This window comes from Pongo pygmaeus, chromosome 18 (genome assembly GCF_028885625.2).
Source record: "Pongo pygmaeus isolate AG05252 chromosome 18, NHGRI_mPonPyg2-v2.0_pri, whole genome shotgun sequence".
In the NCBI taxonomy this organism is placed as follows: Eukaryota; Metazoa; Chordata; class Mammalia; order Primates; family Hominidae; genus Pongo; species Pongo pygmaeus.
The window spans coordinates 34669231-34692833 of NC_072391.2; the positions used below are offsets into that span (position 1 = coordinate 34669231).

The window sequence follows — 23603 nt, forward strand, 5'->3', positions numbered from 1 at the left end:
GGTGATGAAGTATAAAAACTGTATGCTAAACTTCACCCAATAAAAAAATTATATAAAATAACAGTGAGAAATTCCTTCAAATTGTAATATCAACATCAAAAATTATTCAAATTTAAAATCTACACAGGTAATTTTATTATACTGAAAATTTTAACATTCACACTTAAATACAGAAAATTCTGCATGGAAACATAAGTTGTGCTATATCACAAAACATTAAAAATTCCTTACCATTAACTGTTAGAAATTTAATTTCGAAGATATATTTTATATTTGACACACTTTGTGTAAGAATCTTTTAAAATTTTTCTTTTACAAACAAAAACAGTGGTAAATGATTTAATTCTCTCCCCTATGGATAGTGTATGCCTTTATCTCTATCTGATGTCAAAGTTATATGGATAAGCAAACTCTCCGGTTAAAACCAACTTTTAGTACATTAAAAATATCAACTTTCAGGCTGTGAGCAGTGGCTCACGCCTGTAATCTCAACACTTTGGAAGGCCGAGGGGGGCAGATAACCTGAAGTCGGGAGTTTGAGACCAGCCTGACCAACATGGAAAAACCCCGTCTCTACTAAAAATACAAAATTAGCCGAGCGTGGTGGTACATGCCTGTAATCCCAGCTACTTGGGAGGCTGACGCAGAAGAATCACTTAAACCCAAGAGGCAGAGGTTGTGGTGACCCGAGATTGCCATTGCACTACAACCTGGGCAACAAGAGTGAAACTCCATCTCAAAAAACAAAACAAAAAAACAACTTTCTCATCAAAACCTACAAAGTACCACGTGAAATGACACGGCATAAAAATAAAAGTGAGAACACTGTAGCCATAACACAGAAAAAGAAGGTCTGTGATGCATACATAGTTGGAATACATATAAGACAAAAAAACTGAAGATAATCAGAAAATAAAGGTAGGATTTATGTTCAAGTTCAAGTGTCAGCTGTGCAGCCTGGAAAAAACGTTCTCTCCACATGAAGAATCAATGTTATTTCTTCACCATTGATATTTTCCATCTCTGACTTGAACTTGCAAACTAACTCCAGCAGAAATTATGGAGCATCTGTTACATGAGAAGCACTGTCATTTTTGTTTGCTACATTCAATATATCAAAACATCCATGCCAGGTGTGGTAGCTCAAACCTGTAATGCCAGCACTTTCGGAGGCCAAGACTGTCGGATCACCTGAGGCCAGGAGTTCAAGACAAGCCTGGCCAACATGGTGAAACCCCGTCTCCACTAAAAATAGAAAAATTAGGCAGGTGTCATGGCAGGCACGTGTAATCCCAGCTACTGGGAAGGCTGAGACAGGGGGACTTGTTTGAACTTGAGAGGTGAAGGTTGCAGTGAGCCGAGATCATCCCACTGCACTCCAGTCTGGGTGACAAAGTGAGACTCTGTCTCAAAAAAACAAAACAAAACAACAACAGACAGAAGAAACAAAAAAAAAAAACCCCAAATCCTCATGACTCATGAAGTCTCCCAAGTAGTTACCTGAATAAATTGGCTCAACAGATAAATTTACTTCTGTCAATTTTAAAAAGTAAAAGGAATAACAACTGAATAGTAGGCTTATAGAAGGTTCTCCAATTGAACACAATGAAATGCTCTAACTAAAAAAGTATAAATATACTAATTATGGAATTACATCTAAAAATTATTTCATGTGCCCTACTAAATTTTATGAAAATTAATTACCAGCTCACGATGAATACTTCTTATATTATAAAACAACAAATTATAAGAAATAGGAATAGTATGAGTCTGTACAGTAATGAATTAAATAAAAAGTATAGATTTGCATTCAGCATTCTTGAGGTTTTTAGTTTTCTAGTAACTTAGACACTTTCTTAAAATAATTTGTTTTGTTCTAGTATTTCTTTTTTTCTGATAATAGGTAAAACTCATACATACACAAACACACTCTACAATTCTATTACAATTAAGGTATATCATTAGACTAACGTGTATATTTAACTTTATGTGAATCAGAACTCAAAGTCTGTATGTGTTTGCAGGCAGAGGGTTCACATGTTCAAAGAAAAATATATAACAAATTTTTAAAAATACTTATTCAGGAGTTAGAAACGTATGGATTTTATTTATATTTTCCTATGATTTTTATTATGACCATAAAAATAAAAGATACAGCATGAAGTAATTTGTGAGTTGAATTATATCATTACTAACTTCCCCCAAAAACTAAGTTTTTTCAATGAAAATAGCATATTTTTAATGCAATTGTAACTCTCCAATTTTCTTATTTTAAAGTTATATACAAATAATTTACCTAACAACTTTAGTTTTGGGTAATTTTCTACACTCAACACTGATTTAGTGTAATGTCTGAAGGGTCAGTGTTTTAGTTATTTCAACTGTGAAATATCTGATGTTGACATAGACGTAATTTTGAAGTAAATGCCTTTTTCATATTTACTGCATCTGTAAAAATATATTTTACTACGAACTCTCTGGTTTTTTTTGCTCTCATTTTTTCACAATTCTTCAGTCAAAATCATTACATTTATTAGGTTTTTCTCCAATATAAATTCCCTGATGTTGAACAAATTTTGAGAAACTGCTTCAGGGTTTTCCTCTAACACAAAATCTGCACAATAATATCTATGACACAAGTAATCGTACTACAACCCCCTGTATATTTGTAATGTTTGTCTTCAGAATGAATACTCTTCTTCACTTTAACGGCTTATATTTTCTGAAAGATATTTAGACAGTAATTGCACTTACAATGCTTTTATTAAGTATGAGTTCTTGGATATTGATTAAGATATGAGCAGATATCAATGGCTTTTCCACATTCTTTATAATTGTACAATTTTTTCTCAAGTATAAATGCTTTCTTGTGCAATAAAATGTGAGCACTAGTTAAAAGTTTTGTCACATTCTTCACACGTGTAGTTTTCTACAGTATGATTTATCTTACCTACAATCAAGAGTGACAGCCATTTAAAGTCTTTGACATATTCTTCACATTTCTGGGGCCTGGGACCATTATAATTTATATTTTCAAAAGTTTGAGGTGGGCCGGTCATGGTGGCTCATGCCTGTAATCCCAGCACTTTGGAAGGCCAAGGCAGGAGATTATGAGGCCAGGAGATTGAGACCATCCTGGCTAACACAGTGAAACCCCGTCTCTACTAAAAAATACAAAAATTAGCCAGGCGTGGTGGCAGCCGCCTGTAGTCCCAGTTACTCATGAGGTTGAGGCAGGAGAATGGCATGAACCCGGGAGGCAGAGCTTGCAGTGAGCTGAGATCACGCTACTGCACTCCAGCCTGGGAGACAGAGCGAGATTCCATCCAAAAAAAAAAAAAAAAAAGTTTGAATTGTTGTTAAAAGCATTGTCCCACTTTTTAGGTTTGTAGAGTTTTTCTCTGATGTAAATTATTTCACGTCTGCTATGAACTGCGGACTCGTAAAAGGCTTTGCCACATTCTTCGTGCTAGTAGGGTTTCTCTCCAGTATGAATTGTGTGTACTAAGTGTTGAGAACTTGTTAAAATCTTTGTCACATTATTCACATTTGTTGGAATTCTCCCCAGTATGAACTACCTTATGTTTATTAAAGGTTAATAATACACTAAACGCTTTGCCATGTTAACATTAGTAGAGTTTCCATCCATTATGCATTATCTTATGTTTTGTAAGGCTTAAGGACCAGTTAAAAACTTTCCCACATTTATCACATGCGTAGGGTTTCTCTGCAGTGTGAAATCGCTTATGGTTATTAAGTGTTGAGGACTGGCACATGCTTCAGTATGAATTCTTCATGCTTCAGTATGCTTCAGTATGAATTTTCCTACATGCTTCAGTATGAATTCTTTTATATTTACCAAGGGCTGAGGATTCACAAAAGCCTTTGCCACATTCTTCACATTTGTATAGGATTTCTCTTTAGCATGAATTCTTATGTTAAGTAAAGGCTGAGAATACATCAAAGCCTTTCCCCACTTTTCACATTTGTAGGGTTTCTCTGCAGTATGAATTGCCTTATGTGTAGTAAGGATTGAGGACCAGTTAAAGGCTTTGCCACATTCTTCCCATGTGTAGGGTTGCTATCCAATATGAATCCTCTTATGTCTAGTAAGGTTTGAGAAATAGTTAAAAGATTTTCCACATTCTTCACATTTGTAAGCCTTCTCTCCAAAATGAATTCTCTTATGTATACTAAGGTTTGATGGCTGGTTAAAAAAGCTTTGCCACATTCTTCACATTTGAAGTGTTTTTATCCACTATGAATTCTCTTATGTGTAGTAAATGATGAGGAGTCACAAAAGCCTTTGCCACATTCTTCACATTTGAAGGGTTTGTCTGCACTATGAATTCTCTTATGTTTGGTAAGGGTTGATGGACTGCTTAAAAGCTTTCCCACATTCTTCACATTTGTAGAGTTTCTCTCCAGTATGAATTCTCTTATTTTTAGTAAAGGTTGATAGCTGGATGAAAACTTTGCCACATCCTTCATATTTGAAGCGTTTCTCTCCAGTACGAATTCTCTTATGGTTATTAAGGTTTGAGGAGTGATTAAAAGCTTTGCCACATTCTTCACATTTGTAGGATCTCTCTACTATGAATTATCTTATGTTTCGTAAGTGTTGATAGGCGGTTAAAAGCTTTGCCACATTCTTCACATTTGTAGGGTTTTTCCCCACTATGAATTCTCTTATGTGTAGTAAGGGATGAGGAGTTGCAAAACCCTTTGCCACATTCTTCACATTTGTAGGGTTTTTTCTCCATTATGAATTATCTTATGCGTAGTAAGGGATGAGGAGTCACAAAAGCCTTTGTCACATTCTTCACATTTGAAGGGTTTCTCTGCACTATGAATTCTCTTATGTTTGGTAAGGGTTGATGCCTGCTTAAAAGCTTTCCCACATTCTTCACATTTGTAGGGTTTCTCTCCAGTATGAATTCTCTTATGTTTATTAAGGGTTGACAGCTGGTTAAAAGCTTTGCCACATTCTTCACATTTGAAGGGTTTCTCTGCAGTATGAATTCTCTTATCGTTATTAAGGTCTGAGGAGTGATAAAAAGCTTTGCCACATTCTTCACATTTATAGAGTTTCTCTCTACTGTGAATTATCTTATGTTTAGTTAAGCATTGATGGGTGGTTAAAAGCTTTCCCACATTCTTCACATTTGTAGGATTTCTCTCCAGTATGAATTCTCTTATGTTTATTAAGGGTTGACAGCTGGTTAAAAGCTTTGCCACATTCTTCACATTTGAAGGGTTTCTCTGCAGTATGAATTCTCTTATCGTTATTAAGGTCTGAGGAGTGATAAAAAGCTTTGCCACATTCTTCACATTTATAGAGTTTCTCTCTACTGTGAATTATCTTATGTTTAGTTAAGCATTGATGGGTGGTTAAAAGCTTTCCCACATTCTTCACATTTGTAGGATTTCTCTCCAGTATGAATTCTCTTATGTCTAGTAAGGGTTGATAGGTGGTTAAAAACTTTGCCACATTCTTCACATTTGTAGGGTTTTTCCCCACTATGAATTATCTTATGTTTAGTAAGGGTTGATAGGTGGTTAAAAGCTTTGCCACATTCTTCACATTTGTAGGGTTTTTTCCCACTATGAACTCCCTTATGTGTAGTAAGGGATGAGGAGTTGCAAAAGCCTTTGCCACATTCTTCACATTTGCAGGGTTTTTCTCCACTATGAATTCTGTTACGTGTAGTAAGGGATGAGGAGTCACAAAAGCCTTTGCCACATTCTTCATATTTGAAGGGTTTCTCTGCACTATGAATTCTCTTATGTTTGGTAAGGGTTGATGACTGCTTAAAAGCTTTCCCAGATTCTTCACATTTGTAGGGTTTCTCTGCAGTATGAATTCTCTTATGTTTAGTAAGGATTGACAGCTGGTTGAAAGCTTTGCCACATTCTTCACATTTGAAGCGTTTCTTTCCAGTATGAATTCTCTTATGGTTACTAAGGATTGAGGAGTGATTAAAAGCTTTACCACATTCTTCACATTTGTAGGGTTTGTCTCTACTATTAATTATCTGATATTTCATCAGTGTTGACAGGTGGTTAAAAGTTCTGCCACATTCTTCACATTTGTGGGGTTTCTCTCCACTATGAATTATCTTATGTTTAGTAAGGATTGATGGGTGGTTAAAAGCTTTGCCACATTCTTCACATTTGTAGGGTTTTTTTTTCCACTATGGATTATCTTATGGTTCCTAAGTATTGAGGAGTGATTAAAAGCTTTTCCACATTTTTCACATTTGTAGGGTTTCTCTCCATTATGAATTCTCTTGTGTACAGTAAGTTTATAAAACTGGTTAAAAGCTTTGCAACATTCTTCACATTTGAAGGGCTTCACTCCATTATGAATTCTCTTCTGTGTGGTAAGGTTTGAAAACTGGTTAAAAGTTTTGCCACATTCTTCACATTTGAAGTGTTTCTCTCCACTATGAATTCTCTCACGTGTAGTAAGGTTTGAAAACTGGTTAAAAGCTTTGCCACATTCTTCACATTTGAAGGGTTTCTCTCCAGTATGAATTCTCTTATGTTTAGTACAGTTTGATGACTGGTTAAAAGCTTTGCCACATGCTTCACATTTCTAGGGTTTCTCTCCCGTATGATTTATTTTATGTATAGTAAGGTTTGATGACTGGTTAAAAGCTTTGCCACAGTCTTCACATTTGTAGGGTTTCTGTCCACTATGAATACTCTTATGTTGTGTAAGGGTTGAGAAAAAACAAAAGCCTTTCCCACATTCTTCACATTTGAAGTGTTTCCCCTCAGTATGAATTTTCCTATGGGTAGTAAGGTGGGAGGACTGGTTAAAAGCTTTGCCACATTCTTCACTTTTGTAGGGTTTCTCTCCAGTATGAATGCTCTTATGTGTAGTAAGCTGTGAGGACCAGTTAAAGGCTTTGCCACATTCTTCACATTTGTATGGTTTCTCTCCAGTATGAATTATCTTATGTGTAGTAAGGTATGAAGATCGGTTAAAGGCTGTGCCACATTCTTCACATTTGTAGGAATTTACTCTAGTATGAATTCTTTTATGTTGAATTAGATGTAAAAACATGCAAAATGATTTGTCACATTTGTTACATTTAAAAGGTTTCTTTTTAGTACGTCTTATCTTACATCTATTTGAATTTGAAATTTTATAAAAGACTTTTACATACTTATAACATACAAATGTTTTGCTCTGGGTAGCTGTCAAACATTTGTTAAGTTTCTCATAAACTCTTTTGTGCATTTTACAATCATCCACACTTTTATACTCTTTTCTTAGTGGTAAATTCTCATCTCCACATTTTCCATATCTTCTCAGTATCACTTTTTGAAATGAATTTTTTATGTTCTGCTCTGGCCAAAGGTCTTGGGCAAAATAAGAACACATAACTGAAAAAAATAAAAATAACAAATTACTCCAATTGCTACACTAAGATTTGTATACTCTAGATATCTAAAGTATAAAATTATACAAACTACATAAGCAAGATGGCATAGAAAAGTACCACAGACTCTAATTCCTTCATAGACACATAAATTCAACAAAAACACATTAAGCAAAATACATTTGTGAAGTTTATAAATGAGTTACTTGTGTGCAGTACCACAGGTGAGCACAATGCAGAGAGTCACATAGAAGGAAAAGCCTGTAACATTTACCCAACAAAGCTCTTCCTGCTCCCCAAACATAATATAGTGCCTTTAGAAGTAAATTGTCAACTCCTGTTTTTTTTTCCCAAAAAAACAAACAAACAAAAAACAGAAAAATAGTGACACATACATTTGTATTTGTGGCTTTTCACACACCGGTTTCTGTCTCCCATGGCATTAATTACTAAAGGACGTGGTGGCTAATATGGTTTGGTTCTGTGTCCCCACTTATACTACATTTTGAATCGCAGCTCCCATAATTCTCATGAGTTGTGGGAGAAACCTGGTGGGAGGTAATTGAATTATGGGGCCAGGTATTTCATGTGCTGTTCTTGTGATAGTTAACAAGTCTCACAAAATCTGACAGTTTTTATAAAGGAGAGTTCCTCTGCACATGCCCTCTCTCTGTCTGCCACCATGTAAGATGTCACTTTGATTTTCCTTTATTTTCTACCACGAGTGTGAGGCCTCGCCACGTACATGGAACAGTGAGTCCATTGAAGCTTTTTTCTTTATAAATTACCCAGTCTTGGGTATGTCTTTATTAGCAGCATGAGAACAGACAACTACAGTGGTATTCTTTAGAATGACAGTTTGAGTCTGCTAAGAAGAAACACTAATAAATTTATGTAACTAAAAAATGAACACAAAATTTCAGACAAGATGCATTCTAAGAACATGTTTGAGAGATTCCCAGAATCTCTAGCTAAAACAATTGGTTTCCCCCAGAAAATAAGCTACATTATAAAGACTGTGACAGCTCTTTTAAAATGTCCAAATCTCAATCAAAGATTATAATGCATACAAAATATTACAGCAACATAGCCCCATATAAAAATTATAAAATGTTCAGAAAGCAACCATAAAAAATGAAGATGCATAAATTAATTTAAAAATTTTTAAATAAATTGAATAATAGTGAGTGAAATAGGAAAACAGACAACTATAAAAATGGAATAACAAAAGCATTAAAATATCAAAAAATTGTTTAAAATTTTAAAGATAAAAGGATAGAAATTTTTATAAACATCTGTTAATGAATGTACAACATAAACAGATATAATTAGCAACATAAATAACAAGTGAGAGCAAATGTAATGAGGAGGAATATTTGTTTGCAACTGAAGTTAATTTTTTACAAGATTAAAGCATATTGTTGTATCTTTTAGAGGTTGTATGTAATCCCCAAGATACCACAAAGAAAATATCTGTATAGATACACAAAAGAAAATAAGAAAGTAAAAGCATATTAATACAGAAATTAAAGACACAAAGAAAGACCAGAAAGAGAGGAAATGAGGAACAAAGACACAGGAATCAAATAAAAGAATTAATAAAATAGCATTAGTCTTTCTATTTAATTAGATATGTACACACACACACACACACACACACATATATATAACTTTCCAATTAAGAGACATACTTTCAATAAAGAGATTTATACAACATATTTTAAAAACAAAGACCCAACTTGCCTTTCTACAAGTCATTTCAGATTTAATGGCAGAAAAAAAAAAAAAACAAACAAACCTGAGAGTGGCAAAATAGAAGTAGATGTTCCATGCAAATATTAACAAAATGGTAGAACAGGTCAAAATAATATACAAGCTATATCTTAAGTCAAAAACTATCATATTTTATAAAATTTACTTGAAGTCCAAACTCCAAAGATATGAAGAAATATATTAAGTAATAATAGATTCATTCACTGGGAACCTGTGACAAATTTTTATGTACATTTGTGTGTGTGTGTATCTCACATTAAGGTTCGAAGTATATAAAGCAACTACTGACAAAACTAAAGAATCACAGAGCATATATTAGTAGGATACTTCAATACCCTACATTCTATAATAAAAATGAAACAAGACATGATATTAGTAAAGAAACAGAGGACTTGAAGGCAGTATAAAACAATTATTCCTAACAGAGGTATAGAGAACACTCCTCAAGAGCATCAGGATACACTCATCTCAATACCTCATACAACATTCTCCTTGATAGACCATTTCTTAGGCCAAAAAAGAAGTCTTAACAAAATTTTTAAAACTGATTTTAAAAAATTACTATCATCAAAATAGAATGAGTATAAAACCATAAAAACTGAAAAATTCAGAAATACATAGAAATTAAACAACAAACTCTTCAACATGCTGTTGTTGAAAGGCTGAAATATTAACATTATGAAGATGTCCATATTGCTCAATGTAATTGACAAATTTAATGCAATGCTTTTGGAATTACACATGGCATTCCCGAAGTAATGCAAATTTCTGTCACCAAAATCATTCATTAGATATAACTTGAAAATAGTGGAATATCATTCAGTTTTCAAACACCAGAAAATATTCTATCTATAAAGATAAATTTTAATGATATTATGCAAAAAGAAATGAGCCAGCCACAAAAAGACAGAGATTGTATAAAATACACAAAGTAGCCACACTGTCTCAGAAACAGAAAACAGAGTGGTGTTTCAAAAGTGCCAAGAAATGAGAAAAATTCATGTTGTGTAATGTGTATCGAGATTTGGCTTTGCAAGATAAAAACATTCCAGAAATATGTAGCATAATAATACCATGCAATTAACATGATCAAAATGAATATTTAATAATATTGTATTATAAATTTTGTTTTGTGTTTCTGAAAAGTAAAAATGAACAATACCTAGAACAGATTCAGATATGTGATAGTTTTAAAATTATCTTCAAATCTAAGATTTTCTCCTGGTCAGGAGCAGAGGCTCACACCTATAATTCCAGCACATTGGGAGGCCAAGGTGGGTGGATCACGAGGTCAGGAGATCAAGACCATCCTGGCCAACATGGTGAAACACCATCTCTACTAAAATACAAAGAATTAGCTGGGCGTGGTGGTGCATGCCTATAGTTCCAGCTACTCTGGAGGCTGAGGCAGTGGAATCACTTGAACCCAGGAGGCAGAGGTTACAGCGAGCCGAGATTGCACCACTGCACTCCAGCCTGGTGACGGAGCAAGAGTCCGTCTCAAAAAAGAAAAAAAATATATAGATTTTCTCCCACACAAAAAAAATACAGATTCACAGATAGGTGTTGAAATTAAAAGAAGTTTTATGACTACTCACTTAGGGTTAAATAGTCATCCACAATAAACCTACACAACAAATATACTAGTCATAAGAAAATAGAGGGATAGTATTTATCCAGGTAAAAAAAAACAGAGATAATAATATTGGCAACAGACATATGGCTGATACATATTTGATTCTGCTCCATACTGTCTTAAATTATAAAGAGTTAAACACTGTCATACACAATTATAAACTAATCAGACCACAATTAACTGGTGTGAGGTGGCATACTCTAAAATATATAACACAAAAATATCACTGTCAAACAAAATTATAAATGCAATGTAAAACTGATTGGACACCATCAAGTGGATCAATACATTCACAAAATGAATCTTAGAAGACTATAGGGAAAAAGTAATACGGAGGTTACTTGGAGATAAAAATGTCAAACAACCCAAATTTTGATGTAATAAAAAAAATTATTAGCACTAATTCTTGATTCTAAATTATTTTACTTCAAAAAGAAGATACAAGTAAATACTTTCCAAAATAAAAGGTAAGGGTACCATAGTCCTACAAAATACGCTACATTGTGGACAGGCACAGTGGCTCATGCCTGTAATCCTACAGCTTTAGGTGACAACGGCAGTGAGATCACTTGAGACCAGGAGTTCAAGATCAGCCTTAGCAACACAGTGAAACGCATATAAAAAAAGAAATGCTAAAATGAGTCAATTTGCTGAAAAATAAAATGATACTGAACAATATTATAAAAACACATACAAATTTAAAGCTCTCTACTAAGTGTAAATATAAAGACATATAGAATTCTTTACTATCATAATGATGGTGCATAAAACTCCTAAGGTTGTATAGAATATGACAAACAAGATATAAATCTGTTACTAGGTACACAATATAAAATAATTTTAATATCAGTAACACACTGGAAAATACAGAAGTATAGTTTTTGTATTCAATTGAAGTTGTTATGAGATTAAAATACATTATTTTAACTTTAAGATGTCATGTAATCTCCATATTTTAAGATTACATTCATAAAAAATATGCAAAACAAAATTAAAAAATCAAAACCACTGCAAAATTAAAATAAAAATTAAGGCAGCAAAACAGGAAATGAGAAAACATATCTACAAAAAATACATAAATCAGTGATAATAAAACTGGGAACAGTGACTCCATTTTTTTAAGCAATTATTTAAAATATAAATTAAGTAAACTACTTAATAAAAAGAAATGTAATCTCAGGACTTTGGGAGTATGACATGGACTGCACATTTGATCCCAGGAGTCTAAGACTAGCCTGAGCAACAAGAAAAAATCCTGTCTCTACAAAAAATACCAAAACAAAACAAAACAAAAAAGCTGGCTGTGTATGATGGCATATACTTATAACCCAGCTACTTGAGAGACTGAAATGAGAGGATCATAAAAGTTTCAGAGATTGAGGCTGCAGTGAGCCACGATCACACCACTGCAAACCAGTCTGGCTGACAGAGTGATACCCTATCTCAAAAATAAATGAACAAATAAATAAATAAATAAATGAAATTATAAAAAGAAATAGGAATAAAATGCCTGAGTGTTTTAAAAAATGCATATAATATGGCGCCTACAAGAGACTTATTTTAGCATAGAGTCAAACAAAAAATTTGTATTTCATGCTAATAGTACAATTTGTTTAGGTGGTCATAATTATCTTAGACATTATATGCTTTAAGTCAAGTACTAGCATGAGACAAAGACTTATATAATGGCAAAATGGGTCAAGTTACCAGGAATCTATAACTATTATATTTATCTATCTATATATAATATCAGGGCTTTAAAATATATTAAGCAAATATTAAGTGAAGAAACAACTACATAGGAACATAATAATTGTAGACATCAAGATCGCATTTTCAATAATAAGTAGAACATTCAGATGAAAATTCAGTAAGAAAACAGAAAACTTAGACAACATTATAGACTGCATTAATGACTTTGCATATAGAGGAATACCTGAAAGTGGATCATTTATAAAGAAAAAAGGTTTATTTGGCTGCCAAGTAAGCAGACTGTACAAGAAGTGTGTGCCAGCATCGGCTTCTGGTGAGATTCTCAGGAAGCTTACAATCATGCTGGCAGGCCATGAATAACTGGACATATCACATGATAAGAGACAGAGCAAGTGTGAGTGAAGTAGCCATGTTCTTTTAAGGAAACAACTCTCACTTGAATCAATGAAGTGTAAACTTACTGATTACCAAAAGGATGGTGTCAAGCCATTCATGAGGAATTTACCCCATGACCATGACCCAAATTCCTCCCACCAGGTTCCACATCCAACGTTGAGGATTATAACGCAGCATGAAGTCTAGAGAACATGGACACCCATACCATATCATAGACCAACTAGGCTTAACAGACATGTACAAAACTTTCCAGTCAAAAGCAAGACAATACACAATATTCTTATTTGCACTTGGTATATTCTGTTAGGACACACAATGAGTCTCACTAAATTTAAGAATACTGGTTAAGTGCAGTGGCTCATGCCTATAATCCAACACTTTGGGAGACCAACGTGAAAGGATAACTTGGGGCCAGAAGTTTGAGACCAGCCTGGGTAAACTAGTGAGACCCTGTCACTACACGTAATCAAAAAATTAGCCAGGCATGGTAGCGCATGTCTGTAGTCCCAGCTACTTGGGAGACTGAGGTGGGAAGGATCACTTGAGCCCAGGAGGTTGAGGCTGCAGTGAGCCAAAATCATGCCACTGCACTCTGATGTGGGCAACAGAGTAAGATGTGTCTCAAAACAACAATAACAAATAAACTTAAGAAGACTGTATTAGTGTGTTTTTACACTGCTGATAAAGACCTACCAGGAACAGAGAAGAAGAAAAAGGTTTAATTGGACTTACAGTTCCACATGGCTGGAAAGGCCTCAGAATCATGGCAGGAGACAAAAGGTACTTCTTACATGGTGGTGGCAAGAGAAAATGAGGAGGATGCAAAAGCAGAAACTCCTGATAAAACCATCAGATCATGTGAGACTTAATCACTACCACAAGAACAGTACAAGAGAAACTGCCCCCATGATTAAAATTATCTCCCACCAGGTACTACCCACTACATGTGGAAATCATGGGAGTATAATTCAAGATGAGATTTGGGTGGGGACAGAGAGCTAAACCATATCAAAGACCAAAATAATACACGTGTGTTTTCTGACTAAAACTGAATGAAACTAGGAATTAACAGCAAAAGTAAAACTGGCAAATGAAAAAACATGAAATTAAAACACATTCTTCAACATATTCTTGCTCGAGTCAAAAACTTAAATTTTTTAAAGATGTTAATGCAACCTACAGTGATACACAAATTCAGTATAATCCCTATAAATATCCCAATAGCAGCTTTTTACAAGAATATTGGTTGAAATTTTAAAATTTGATTATGAACTATAGTCAAACACCCATGAAAAAGAACAAAGAGGCATTACACTTCCTGATTTCAAAACATATTAAAAGCTACAATAACAAAAACAATGTGGTACTGACACAAAGACAGATAAACAGATGAAAGAACAGAATAGAGAGCACAGAAATAAACCTTTCTGTATATGATCAAATAATCTTCCACCATGTTGCCATGACCACACAATAAAAATAAATGATAATATTTTATCAAATATGATTAATAATTTGATTTTACAGTCAAAATATAATGTTGAAAACTGGAAATCTACACTGATAAAATAAAGTTGGATCATTTTCTTGAGCCATATAAATACAATAGTTTAAATAAAATATGTAGACATAATAAAGTAATAAATCTCTTAGAAACAAAATAAGAGAAAGACATGACATTGCTCTTGGCACCATTTTCTTAGATATGACGTTAAATGCTTGAGCAACAAAGAAAAGAACAGAAACATTTAACTACACTACACTTCAATATTTCTGCACATCAAAGAAAACATTCAATAGAGTGACGATGCCTTTTAGGAAATGCGTGAAAATATTAACAAATCACATGTGATAGGAATTAATATTCAGAATATATAAACAACTCTTAACATTTAAAAATAGAGCTGAATAATTAGATTTAGAAATGGACACATAACTGAACTAAACTTTAGAAAGAAGCATTTGAAAGGACATACAAAATTACTAATTTGTAGAGAAATGCATAAAAATTATAATGAAAACCAAAATCACCTCACACCAATTAGAACGGCCATTACAAATCTTTTAAAAGAAGCAAATCCATTGATGATGCAATGTAAATGAAACCCATGTTGATTGCTGGTGGAAAACAAAAATACAGCCATCATTGTAAAATGTTATGTTCCTCAAATAATTAAATATGGATGTATCATCAAATACAGCAATCTCAATTATGAAACTATATCCAAAGTATGCAACTCAGGACCTGGAAAATAAATATTTGACCATCTATGATTATTGTACCAGTATTCACAAAAGCCAAGTCTGAAGCAACTCAAATTTCTTTCACTTACAAACACATAAAAAAAAAGTAACATACACATACAGTGGAATATTATTTAGCCTTAAAAAAATCCTGTCACATTTTAAGATAAACCTTGAGAATATTATATTACCTAAAATAAGCCAGTAACAAAACAATGAATAGTATATGATACCACTTACATGAGATATGTTAAGCAGTCACATTCATAAAAACAGAAAGTGGAAGGATGTTTCTCAAGGGCTGAAGAGAGGGTAAAGTGGGCAGTTGTTACTTAGTGGGTATTGAGTTTTAGTTTTACAAATGTAAAATTTCTTTTTTGCATAACAATGTGAATATACTTAACATGCCTGAAGTGTAGTTTTTTTTTTTTTTCTTAAGATAGTGTAAGGCCAGGCATGGTGGCTCACGCCTGTAATCCCAGCGCTTTGGGACGTCAAGGCGGGTGGATCACCTGAGGTCAGGAGTTCAAGACCAGCTTGGCCAATATGGTGAAACCCGGCCTTTACTGAAAATACAAAATTAGTCAGGCGTGGTGGCACACATCTCTAATCCCAGCTACTTGAGAGGCTAAGGCAGGAGAATCGCTTGATTCCAGGAGGCAGAGGTTGTGGTGAGCTGAGATCATGCCATTGCACTCCAGCCTGGGCAACAAGAGTGAAACTGTGGCTCAAAGAAAAAAAACACACACACACACACACAGGGTATTACTCTGGCATCCAAGATGAAGTGTAGTGGCACAATTATGGTTCACTGTAGCCTAAACTCCCAGGCTCAGGTAATCCAGCCCCATCAATCTCCCAAGTTGCTGGGACCACAGGGGCACACTATCATGCATGGCTCTTTTTAAAATTTTTTTGTAGAGAGGGGGTCTTTACATGTTCGCCAGGCTGGTCTCAATCTTTTCGGCTCAAGCACTTAGATCAAATACTTTGAAAGTATTAAAGCTATGATTCCTTTTAGTTTATGGCTATCACTCTAGTGGAATGGTTAGCATAGGGAAGTGTGGCTTTATAAAGCTCATAGTAGGCCATTGCCTCTGGAAGGAAAACATAAAGCGACACCAGTACCTACCTAAGGTCAGAGACATCTGACACTGTAAGATTGGATCCCAAAGGGGACACCCCAGGGGTTCCTCTGGACCTCAACCTCTCTGAACGGGACCCCCTGGCAGAAATTCTGAGGTCTAGTACTAAACCCTCCCTAGAATTTTCTCTCACATTTGCCATACCGTTTGGCCCCCAACATTGTATGGAACCTGGAGTTTACCATTAAATGGGAAAGTGGAATGGCATTGCATATATACAGGCTGTTGTGCTGTGATTCTAAGCAGGGGGCCTGTTTAACATGTGATGCGCTCCTTTGGTGCTGTTTGGCCCCAGTGTTCTTTGGAGCCTACAAAGGTTGGGCCTTTAAAAATTAAACTGCCATGGAAACTGCTTTACCCAAAATTTTGGTTCACAGCCTTTATTGGATTATCTACTGGGGCAAACAAAATAAAACCAGTGAGCTTGTATTGCTATGTCATGGCTAGGGTTCTAAACTATTAGATCTTCATTTGTGTGTATACATGTCTAGATGTGTTTGTTTGTACACTTATTGTTACATGTTGTATCTACCAAATTAGCTTGTAAGTAAGAGCGCTCAAGTAGTAAGTGTAAGCAATTTTCAAATACATGTGACTTAAGTATAACTTAATAAGCTAGCTTTAAAATTATTGGTAAAAATAGTAATGTCTTCAAAATGTAGATGTATGTTCTAAATTACGTAAGTCAGAAACTAGGTTGGTTAAATGCTTAAAGGTCATGAACTGCTTCCTTGGCTTTTTAAAGTTGTTCGACTTTCCTGCTTCACAGGTTTTTAAGGGCTGGAGACATATGCCATGCCCCTAGCTATGCCGGAAACAGACCTGATCTGCACCTAAGTACCTAACTAAAATAACTTACCAAATATTTCACCAAAATTAATCATTGCTAACAGTTGCCATTTTAACATGTAATTGAGAATACTGAAAACAGATTTACATGCAAGGTGCATAAGGAAGTGAAATATGTCTTTAGTAAAATGATATAAGGTGTGAAAATGCAAATTTTTGCCTAGTTTAGAGGGCTAAAGGATTGTTTTAAATAAGATACAACTAAAGGTTCAAACAAGTTATAGAAAGTTTGTAAAAATTGTGAAGAAAATCTGTATGTGAACATATTGACTAAATTCAAAAGGGTATTATTTGGCTTTCCCATAAAATGAACATTGGAATAAAAGCACAAGAAGGGTGTCTTGAGGCACTGACCTACCCTTTAACACAAATTTGTAAAGGGTTATAAAAGGTTTTTAAGAATCACACCTCATGATCAAACTGGTTAAGACTGGATAAAATTATCTATAAGGTTTAATTTAAAGAGTTGAGGTTGACAATAATAGCCTAATGCAAGCATGAAATTTGGCTCTCTCTCTTGAAAAAGATTTTTCTTTGACTTTTGAATAAACTCTCTAAAAAAGAAGGGAAGGACAAGAAACAGACTGTTTGAAAAACTAGATCTTCCCTCTTGACGAATAAAGGTTTTTGCTTTACAAAACAAAACAAAACAAAAAAACATACACAACACTTTGAGTCATTTAAACAGATGACTTATGGTAACCTGAACTTCTATTAAGTGTTTTGAGCCCTTACAGCTTCAAAATTGTCTTTTCTAATCCCTAGCGTTTTGATGCTACAGAGGGCCCCTGGGACATCCAAGGGAGAGGTAAACAGGATTATTTAACATGTTTACTTACATAGGATTGATCAGGTGGTGTTTGATTTTCACGTTATATTTTAGTGAAAAATGTTAATGTGTGTTCCAAAAGTTGTATGGGATTCCTAGAGTTCTGATGTCTGAGTTTGTGTTATCAATCATAATTAAAGTTATGTGTTAGGTTATTATAAATCACAAAGGTGACTAAATTTCTTATGTCAATCATGTCTTTCACTGTGACTATCCTAGGACATTCTAACATTCATAGATAATTGTTGTTTTGATCCTCCTCAAAGAATGGATTATAACCCTTGAGTGCAGGTTTCTAATAACTTTGGAGATTGCGAACAGGAGTTGACTGGGTGAACTGAATAGAAGACTAATCCTTTTTGACTTTTTGCTTGAAGCATTGCTGATCCTTATGTTTTGTTTTTCAAAATCAAGGAAGCTTTTGAGTTATTTGTACCTTTTGACAATTGTGGAAGTGAACCACCCAATGATCTCTGACTATAGCTCAAAAAGTATAAGTGATGGGCTGTCAAACTTCAAATGGTATACAAATACAGCCTCAGTAGATATATCTCTTTTACTGGAAACCCTTGGATAGGCCTCTGAGACAGAACTATTGTTTTCCCAGAACACCACCACATGTCAGCATGAAGCAGTTAAGAATGGTCATTATCCCTAACGCCCCTATTCTAACAAAAGTTAGATGTACCTCTTCAGAGGGGGGATTGATGGAAGTAGCTGTGCCATTATGCTGGCTGCAGCAGAGAGGCACAGCTGGGTTGCACACTCCATGGAGCTGGTGAGATGCTGCCCCTTCTGAGTTAGGGCAGGAACTCCCTGGGTGCTGCTGAAGACTCAGGCTTTCTGCTCTACAAAGCAAACAGGAGCCCTGCCCTCCTGGGTGGGGCTGCAGCCACCCAAACTATGGCTGTGGATCTGATCCTCCCTGTGCTCCTGGTGGTGGTGGTGGGGGGAACAGGGTAAGGCAGGAAAAGGCAAGATCTACCCTCCTGGGTGCAGCTGCAGCCGCCTGACCCATGGCTGCAGACCTGGGCCTCCTGCTCCACAACGACAAGCAAGAGCTCTGCCCTTTTCAAGTTGGTGGGGTCGGAGCTCCCTGGGTGCGGGTGCAGCTGCAGCTGTCTCTCAGGCAGAAGACTGGACGGCTCTGCTGCCTACATCCTTGGGGTCCTGGGAAGACCCTGCCCATTTCTGCTGGCTTGGAGGTGTCTGCTCCTGCTGCATGGCCTCTCTTCTCTCCTAGCACCCATGCACTTGGAGCTCAGAGCAGGGTTGAAGCCAAACCCTGGGGCCATATAAATGGCAGTGGGAGGAAGACAGATTCCTTGGCAGAAGAGAGTGAGTCCCTTGTAGGGCCCAACCTTCAGGGGCCCGCAGACCAGAGTGGGGACCTCTGGTGCCTCCTCCAGGCCTGACCAGGGCCACCCAATGGACAAACTGGAATGCACTTTCTCCTCTCTACGGTCCAGAAAAGCCCTGGGCTCAGCCAGAGAGGGCAGAGGACACAGAAACGATGGGATGACCAATCGCAGAGAGGAGCTACCTTCTCTGCTGGCAGCTTCAGAGACCTGCAGAGACCTCAGAATGATCTGTCTGCACAGAGAAGCCACCCCCTCCAGGGCCTCCTCTCTGCTGAGAGCTGAACACTCGATGGGATGACCTGCCTACAGAAAGGAGCTACCCACTGTGAGTCTCCTCTGAGCCGTTCTAACACTAAATAAAGATCCTCTTTGTTTTCTTCCCCCTTCACTTGTCTGCATACCTTATTCTTCCTGGATCCATGACAAGAACTCACGCAAAGGTGCCACTGGCCACAGAGGTTTCCAGGAAGAAAACTGACACCTCAAAGATTCCGTAACACTAATTATCTCATTTACTTCAGGCATAACATGTAAATTCTAACATATTGTCCTAAATGTCTAAATCTAACGTTGCAGACACATTTGACATAGGAAACAGAAAGTAGAAATGTATAGAGATAGTGACATCAGTAAGATGGAAAAATAAAAGGTACTCTATTTACTTATTCCTCCACAGCAAGAAAATTTGTCAGCCATCCATGACAAAAATGTCTATATAATAGAGCCAGACATCATGGCTCACATCTGTAATGACAGCTACATGGTACACTGAGGTTGGAGAATTGTTGCAGGAAAGTATTTGAAGACCAGGCTGGGTTATGTGGCAAGACCCCATCTCAAAAATAAGTGCCTTTAATAGAGCTTTGAGATCCAGGAAGGAACTTGTGAAACTCTGCTAAAGCCCAAGATTGAGGAGGGTTCTTTTCAGAAGGCAGGCCCTCATTAAGGTGGCAATCTACAGGACCTCTGTTCCTGGCTAATGACCAGGAAATGGTCCATCCAACTTGGTCTCACTGAGAATTGTGAACTTACTCTGTAACCATCCCAAACTCCTCCCAGCCACCGTCTGGGAGAGGTCCTGCCCTTCCAGAGGCCTGGGGGAATATACAAATTAATAGCCATGCAGGCAGGCCTGCAGACCTTGTCTTTACTATGATCACTGAAGCAGTTCAATGACTCAGTTTCAGCTTCCTGGACCACAGTTCATGGCCAGTTAAGCCTACATAGAAACTCACACAGTGACCTAGGAAAATCCTCTTTCCTATTCTGTGAAAGCCATACTCATCCACATCCTGATATAAGGCCCACCATATGCAGACCCAACTGCAGAAACCCCACTTAGTGTCTGTTCTAAAGATCAAAGTCGTGAAGGATATTCAGTCTGTCTAAAAGTAAAATGGAAATTATAACTACCCAAGCTCCTTGTAACAAGCCAACTAAAGGTGGACCCTAGTGTAGACTCGTAAGTCTTGTGACAAACCAAACTATAATCCTTCTCCACTACAAATCCAGAGAGCATCCCATCACCCTGGGGGCCCAACAACAAAAACAAAAACGATCTTTACCTTCTGAAACCAGTTTATAAAAACTTGGAGAAGTGTTTGCTCCTTCAAATTCACAGACACCAATGCAAAACTGTATTGTGCCCATTGTCAATGCTTCTATGTTAAGATAGCACTGAAAGTATGTGGCAGAATAAGTAGTCAAAAAGTTTTCAAAAGCCATTGAGATTGAAGACAAATAAGTAAAAAGTTGCTGTTTCTAGATCATATGATGTTATGTATAAAAAACTATAAACAGTACATTAAAACTTATCTAAACTGATAAATATACTCAGTAGATTAGAAAAATAAAATTAAATTACAAGTATAATTTATGGTTCCACACACTTAAACTCTTTGATATAATAGAAAAACAATCTATTTGGAAGAGCATTAAAATAATAAATTTCTGATAACAAATTCAACCAGATGTAAAAAATCTTCACAATGAAAGATATATCAATGAAAGAAATTAAAGCCACAAACAAATTTGAAATTTTTTATTTCTATGGATTCAAAGAATAAATTTTTTTTTTTTTTGAGATGGAGGAGTCTCACTCTGTTGCCCAGGCTGGAGTGCAGTGGCATGACCTCCACTCACTGCAAGCTCCCTTTTCATATTTTTAGTAGAGACGGGGTTTTACCGTATTAGCCAGAATGGTCTCGATCTCCTGACCTTGTGATCTACCCACCTCAGCCTCCCAATGTGCTGGGATTACAAGCGTGAACCACCGCACCCGGCCAAGGGTAAATATTTGTAAAGTGCTGTATTATCCAAAGTAATCTATAAATTCAATAAACTTATCAAAATTTCACTGGTATTTTTCTCACAGTAATGAAAAATACAATTCTAAAATTTACATGAAACTACAATAAACTTTGAATAAACAAAGCAATCTTAAGGAAAAAGAACACAGCAGAAGGACATCATACTTCATAATTTCAAACTGTATTTCAAGAGTATAGTAATAAAAACAGGATGGACTGTGTAGAAAAATGAACAAAAAAATGGAACATAAACCACTACTCACCTGTTTCAGACATGATGCTAAAAGAGAATATAAATAGTTTCACATAGAGGTTTCTCAAAATTATGCAGATATTTGTGTGTCCCCCAAAACAATGGAAAAGCAGTCACATTTTGCAGTCTCTTATACTTCATGAAGAGGACTTTGGCTCTCATTGTAAACTTGAAGAAAGATCACCAAAGAGAAAGTCGAATCTTTAGAAAATTTGAAAACATAAGACAGAAGGTGTCCCTGTGTGACAGTAAAATAAAAAAATCCTGAGGCATCCCAGAAACTCTTTCCTTTGGAACACAGCTTCCCGAATCACATTTTAAGGACTGACTTTCTCTTTGACCTTTGGACCTCTCTTCTGTTGCATCCATTCTCACATACCTAGGGGTTTGGCTACAGTCTCATGTCTCTTCATATTCCAAGGCTCTTTTCCTTGCTCCAGATAGGTGATCAGGTCTGGCTTTGAAAAAGCAATACCTGTTTTTATTAAAAATAAATAACATGAATGTTGCTCATATTCTTCAATTCTCAAGCTAGTAATTTGCTCAGTAAAGATGATGTAATAGAATATTCTAGTAAATTAATCCCAAAATAGTAATTTATAACAGAAATTTCTAAATCTTTAGAAAATATTTTAAATTTGTGTGTTCTTAATTCCACTACCCAGTACTACTGAATCAAAAACTGGTAGTGGAAGGCTGGGTGCAGTGGCTCACACCTGTAATCCCAGACCTATGGGAGGCTGACGCAGATCACCTGAGGTCAGGAGTTAAGAGACCAGCCTGGGCAAAATGGTGAAATCTCATCTCTACTAAAAATATAAAAAAAGTAGCTGGGTGCTGTGGTGTGCGCCTGTAATCCCAGCTACTTGGGAGGCTAAAGCAGGAGAATTGCTTGAACCCAGGAGGTGGAGACTGGAGTGAGTCAAGCTCGCACCACTGCACTCCAGCATGGGGACAGCGCAAGATTCCGTCTCAAAAAAAAAAAAAAAAAAAACTGGTGGATTTTAAGGTGTAGCAAACAATATTTTATGCCACCAACCTTCTGGCATTACCAATAATCTAGAGTGAAAAACACAGATCAGCTCAGGAATGTGGAAAATTCAGATCAAGATGAAACGTCTTGAAGATACTCCTCTCTACATAGACAAATGCCCTAAATCCCCAAAATTTATTTCAAAACAGGAATCTGTAACTCATTTATACAAAGCAAAAACTACCAAAAAAATTCTACAAAAAAAAAAATAAAATAAAACCTTTAGAATATATTATGAAATGTGTATTGAAGTTATTCTCACCGAGAAAGACCAGGTTTCTGTAGTTCTCTAACATCACACTTCTATATAAATTCTGTTGTGCAGTGTCCAGGCATTGCCACTCTTTCAGAGAAAATTCTATGACCACATCCATAAATGTCAATAGTCCCTGAAAACACACACACATACATATTTACCAAGCGGCCATGGGCAGAATTTTTAATTTGACTCAAGATGAAATGAGAGGGTAAAGAGAAGTGCTTCTAACTTACAAGAGTGAATGAAATTCATAAAATAATTCTCAACACAGAAATATTTTCTAATATATTCTCTAACTCTGTGTAAAGAGAGTGGCATAATCCACAACATCAGTGTATATATAATAGTTTTCTGGATTATAACATAGAAAATTGAGGGCATAAACACAAACATACATTTTTGAGTGCTGTAT

The 23603-nt window shown here is 35.9% G+C and overlaps 1 protein-coding gene across 1 annotated transcript; it reads right to left on the reverse strand.

The window, feature by feature from the left end:
• Nucleotides 1-1899: 1899 nt before the first annotated feature.
• LOC129015225 (zinc finger protein 85-like) lies at nucleotides 1900-23309 on the reverse strand. The gene is given in 6 exon segments (XM_054452842.1): nucleotides 1900-5377; nucleotides 5379-6188; nucleotides 6191-6714; nucleotides 6799-7395; nucleotides 22279-22374; nucleotides 23195-23309. Coding segments are annotated over 6 exon segments (2400 nt in total). The 5' UTR covers nucleotides 23307-23309; the 3' UTR covers nucleotides 1900-5116.
• Nucleotides 23310-23603: the final 294 nt, after the last annotated feature.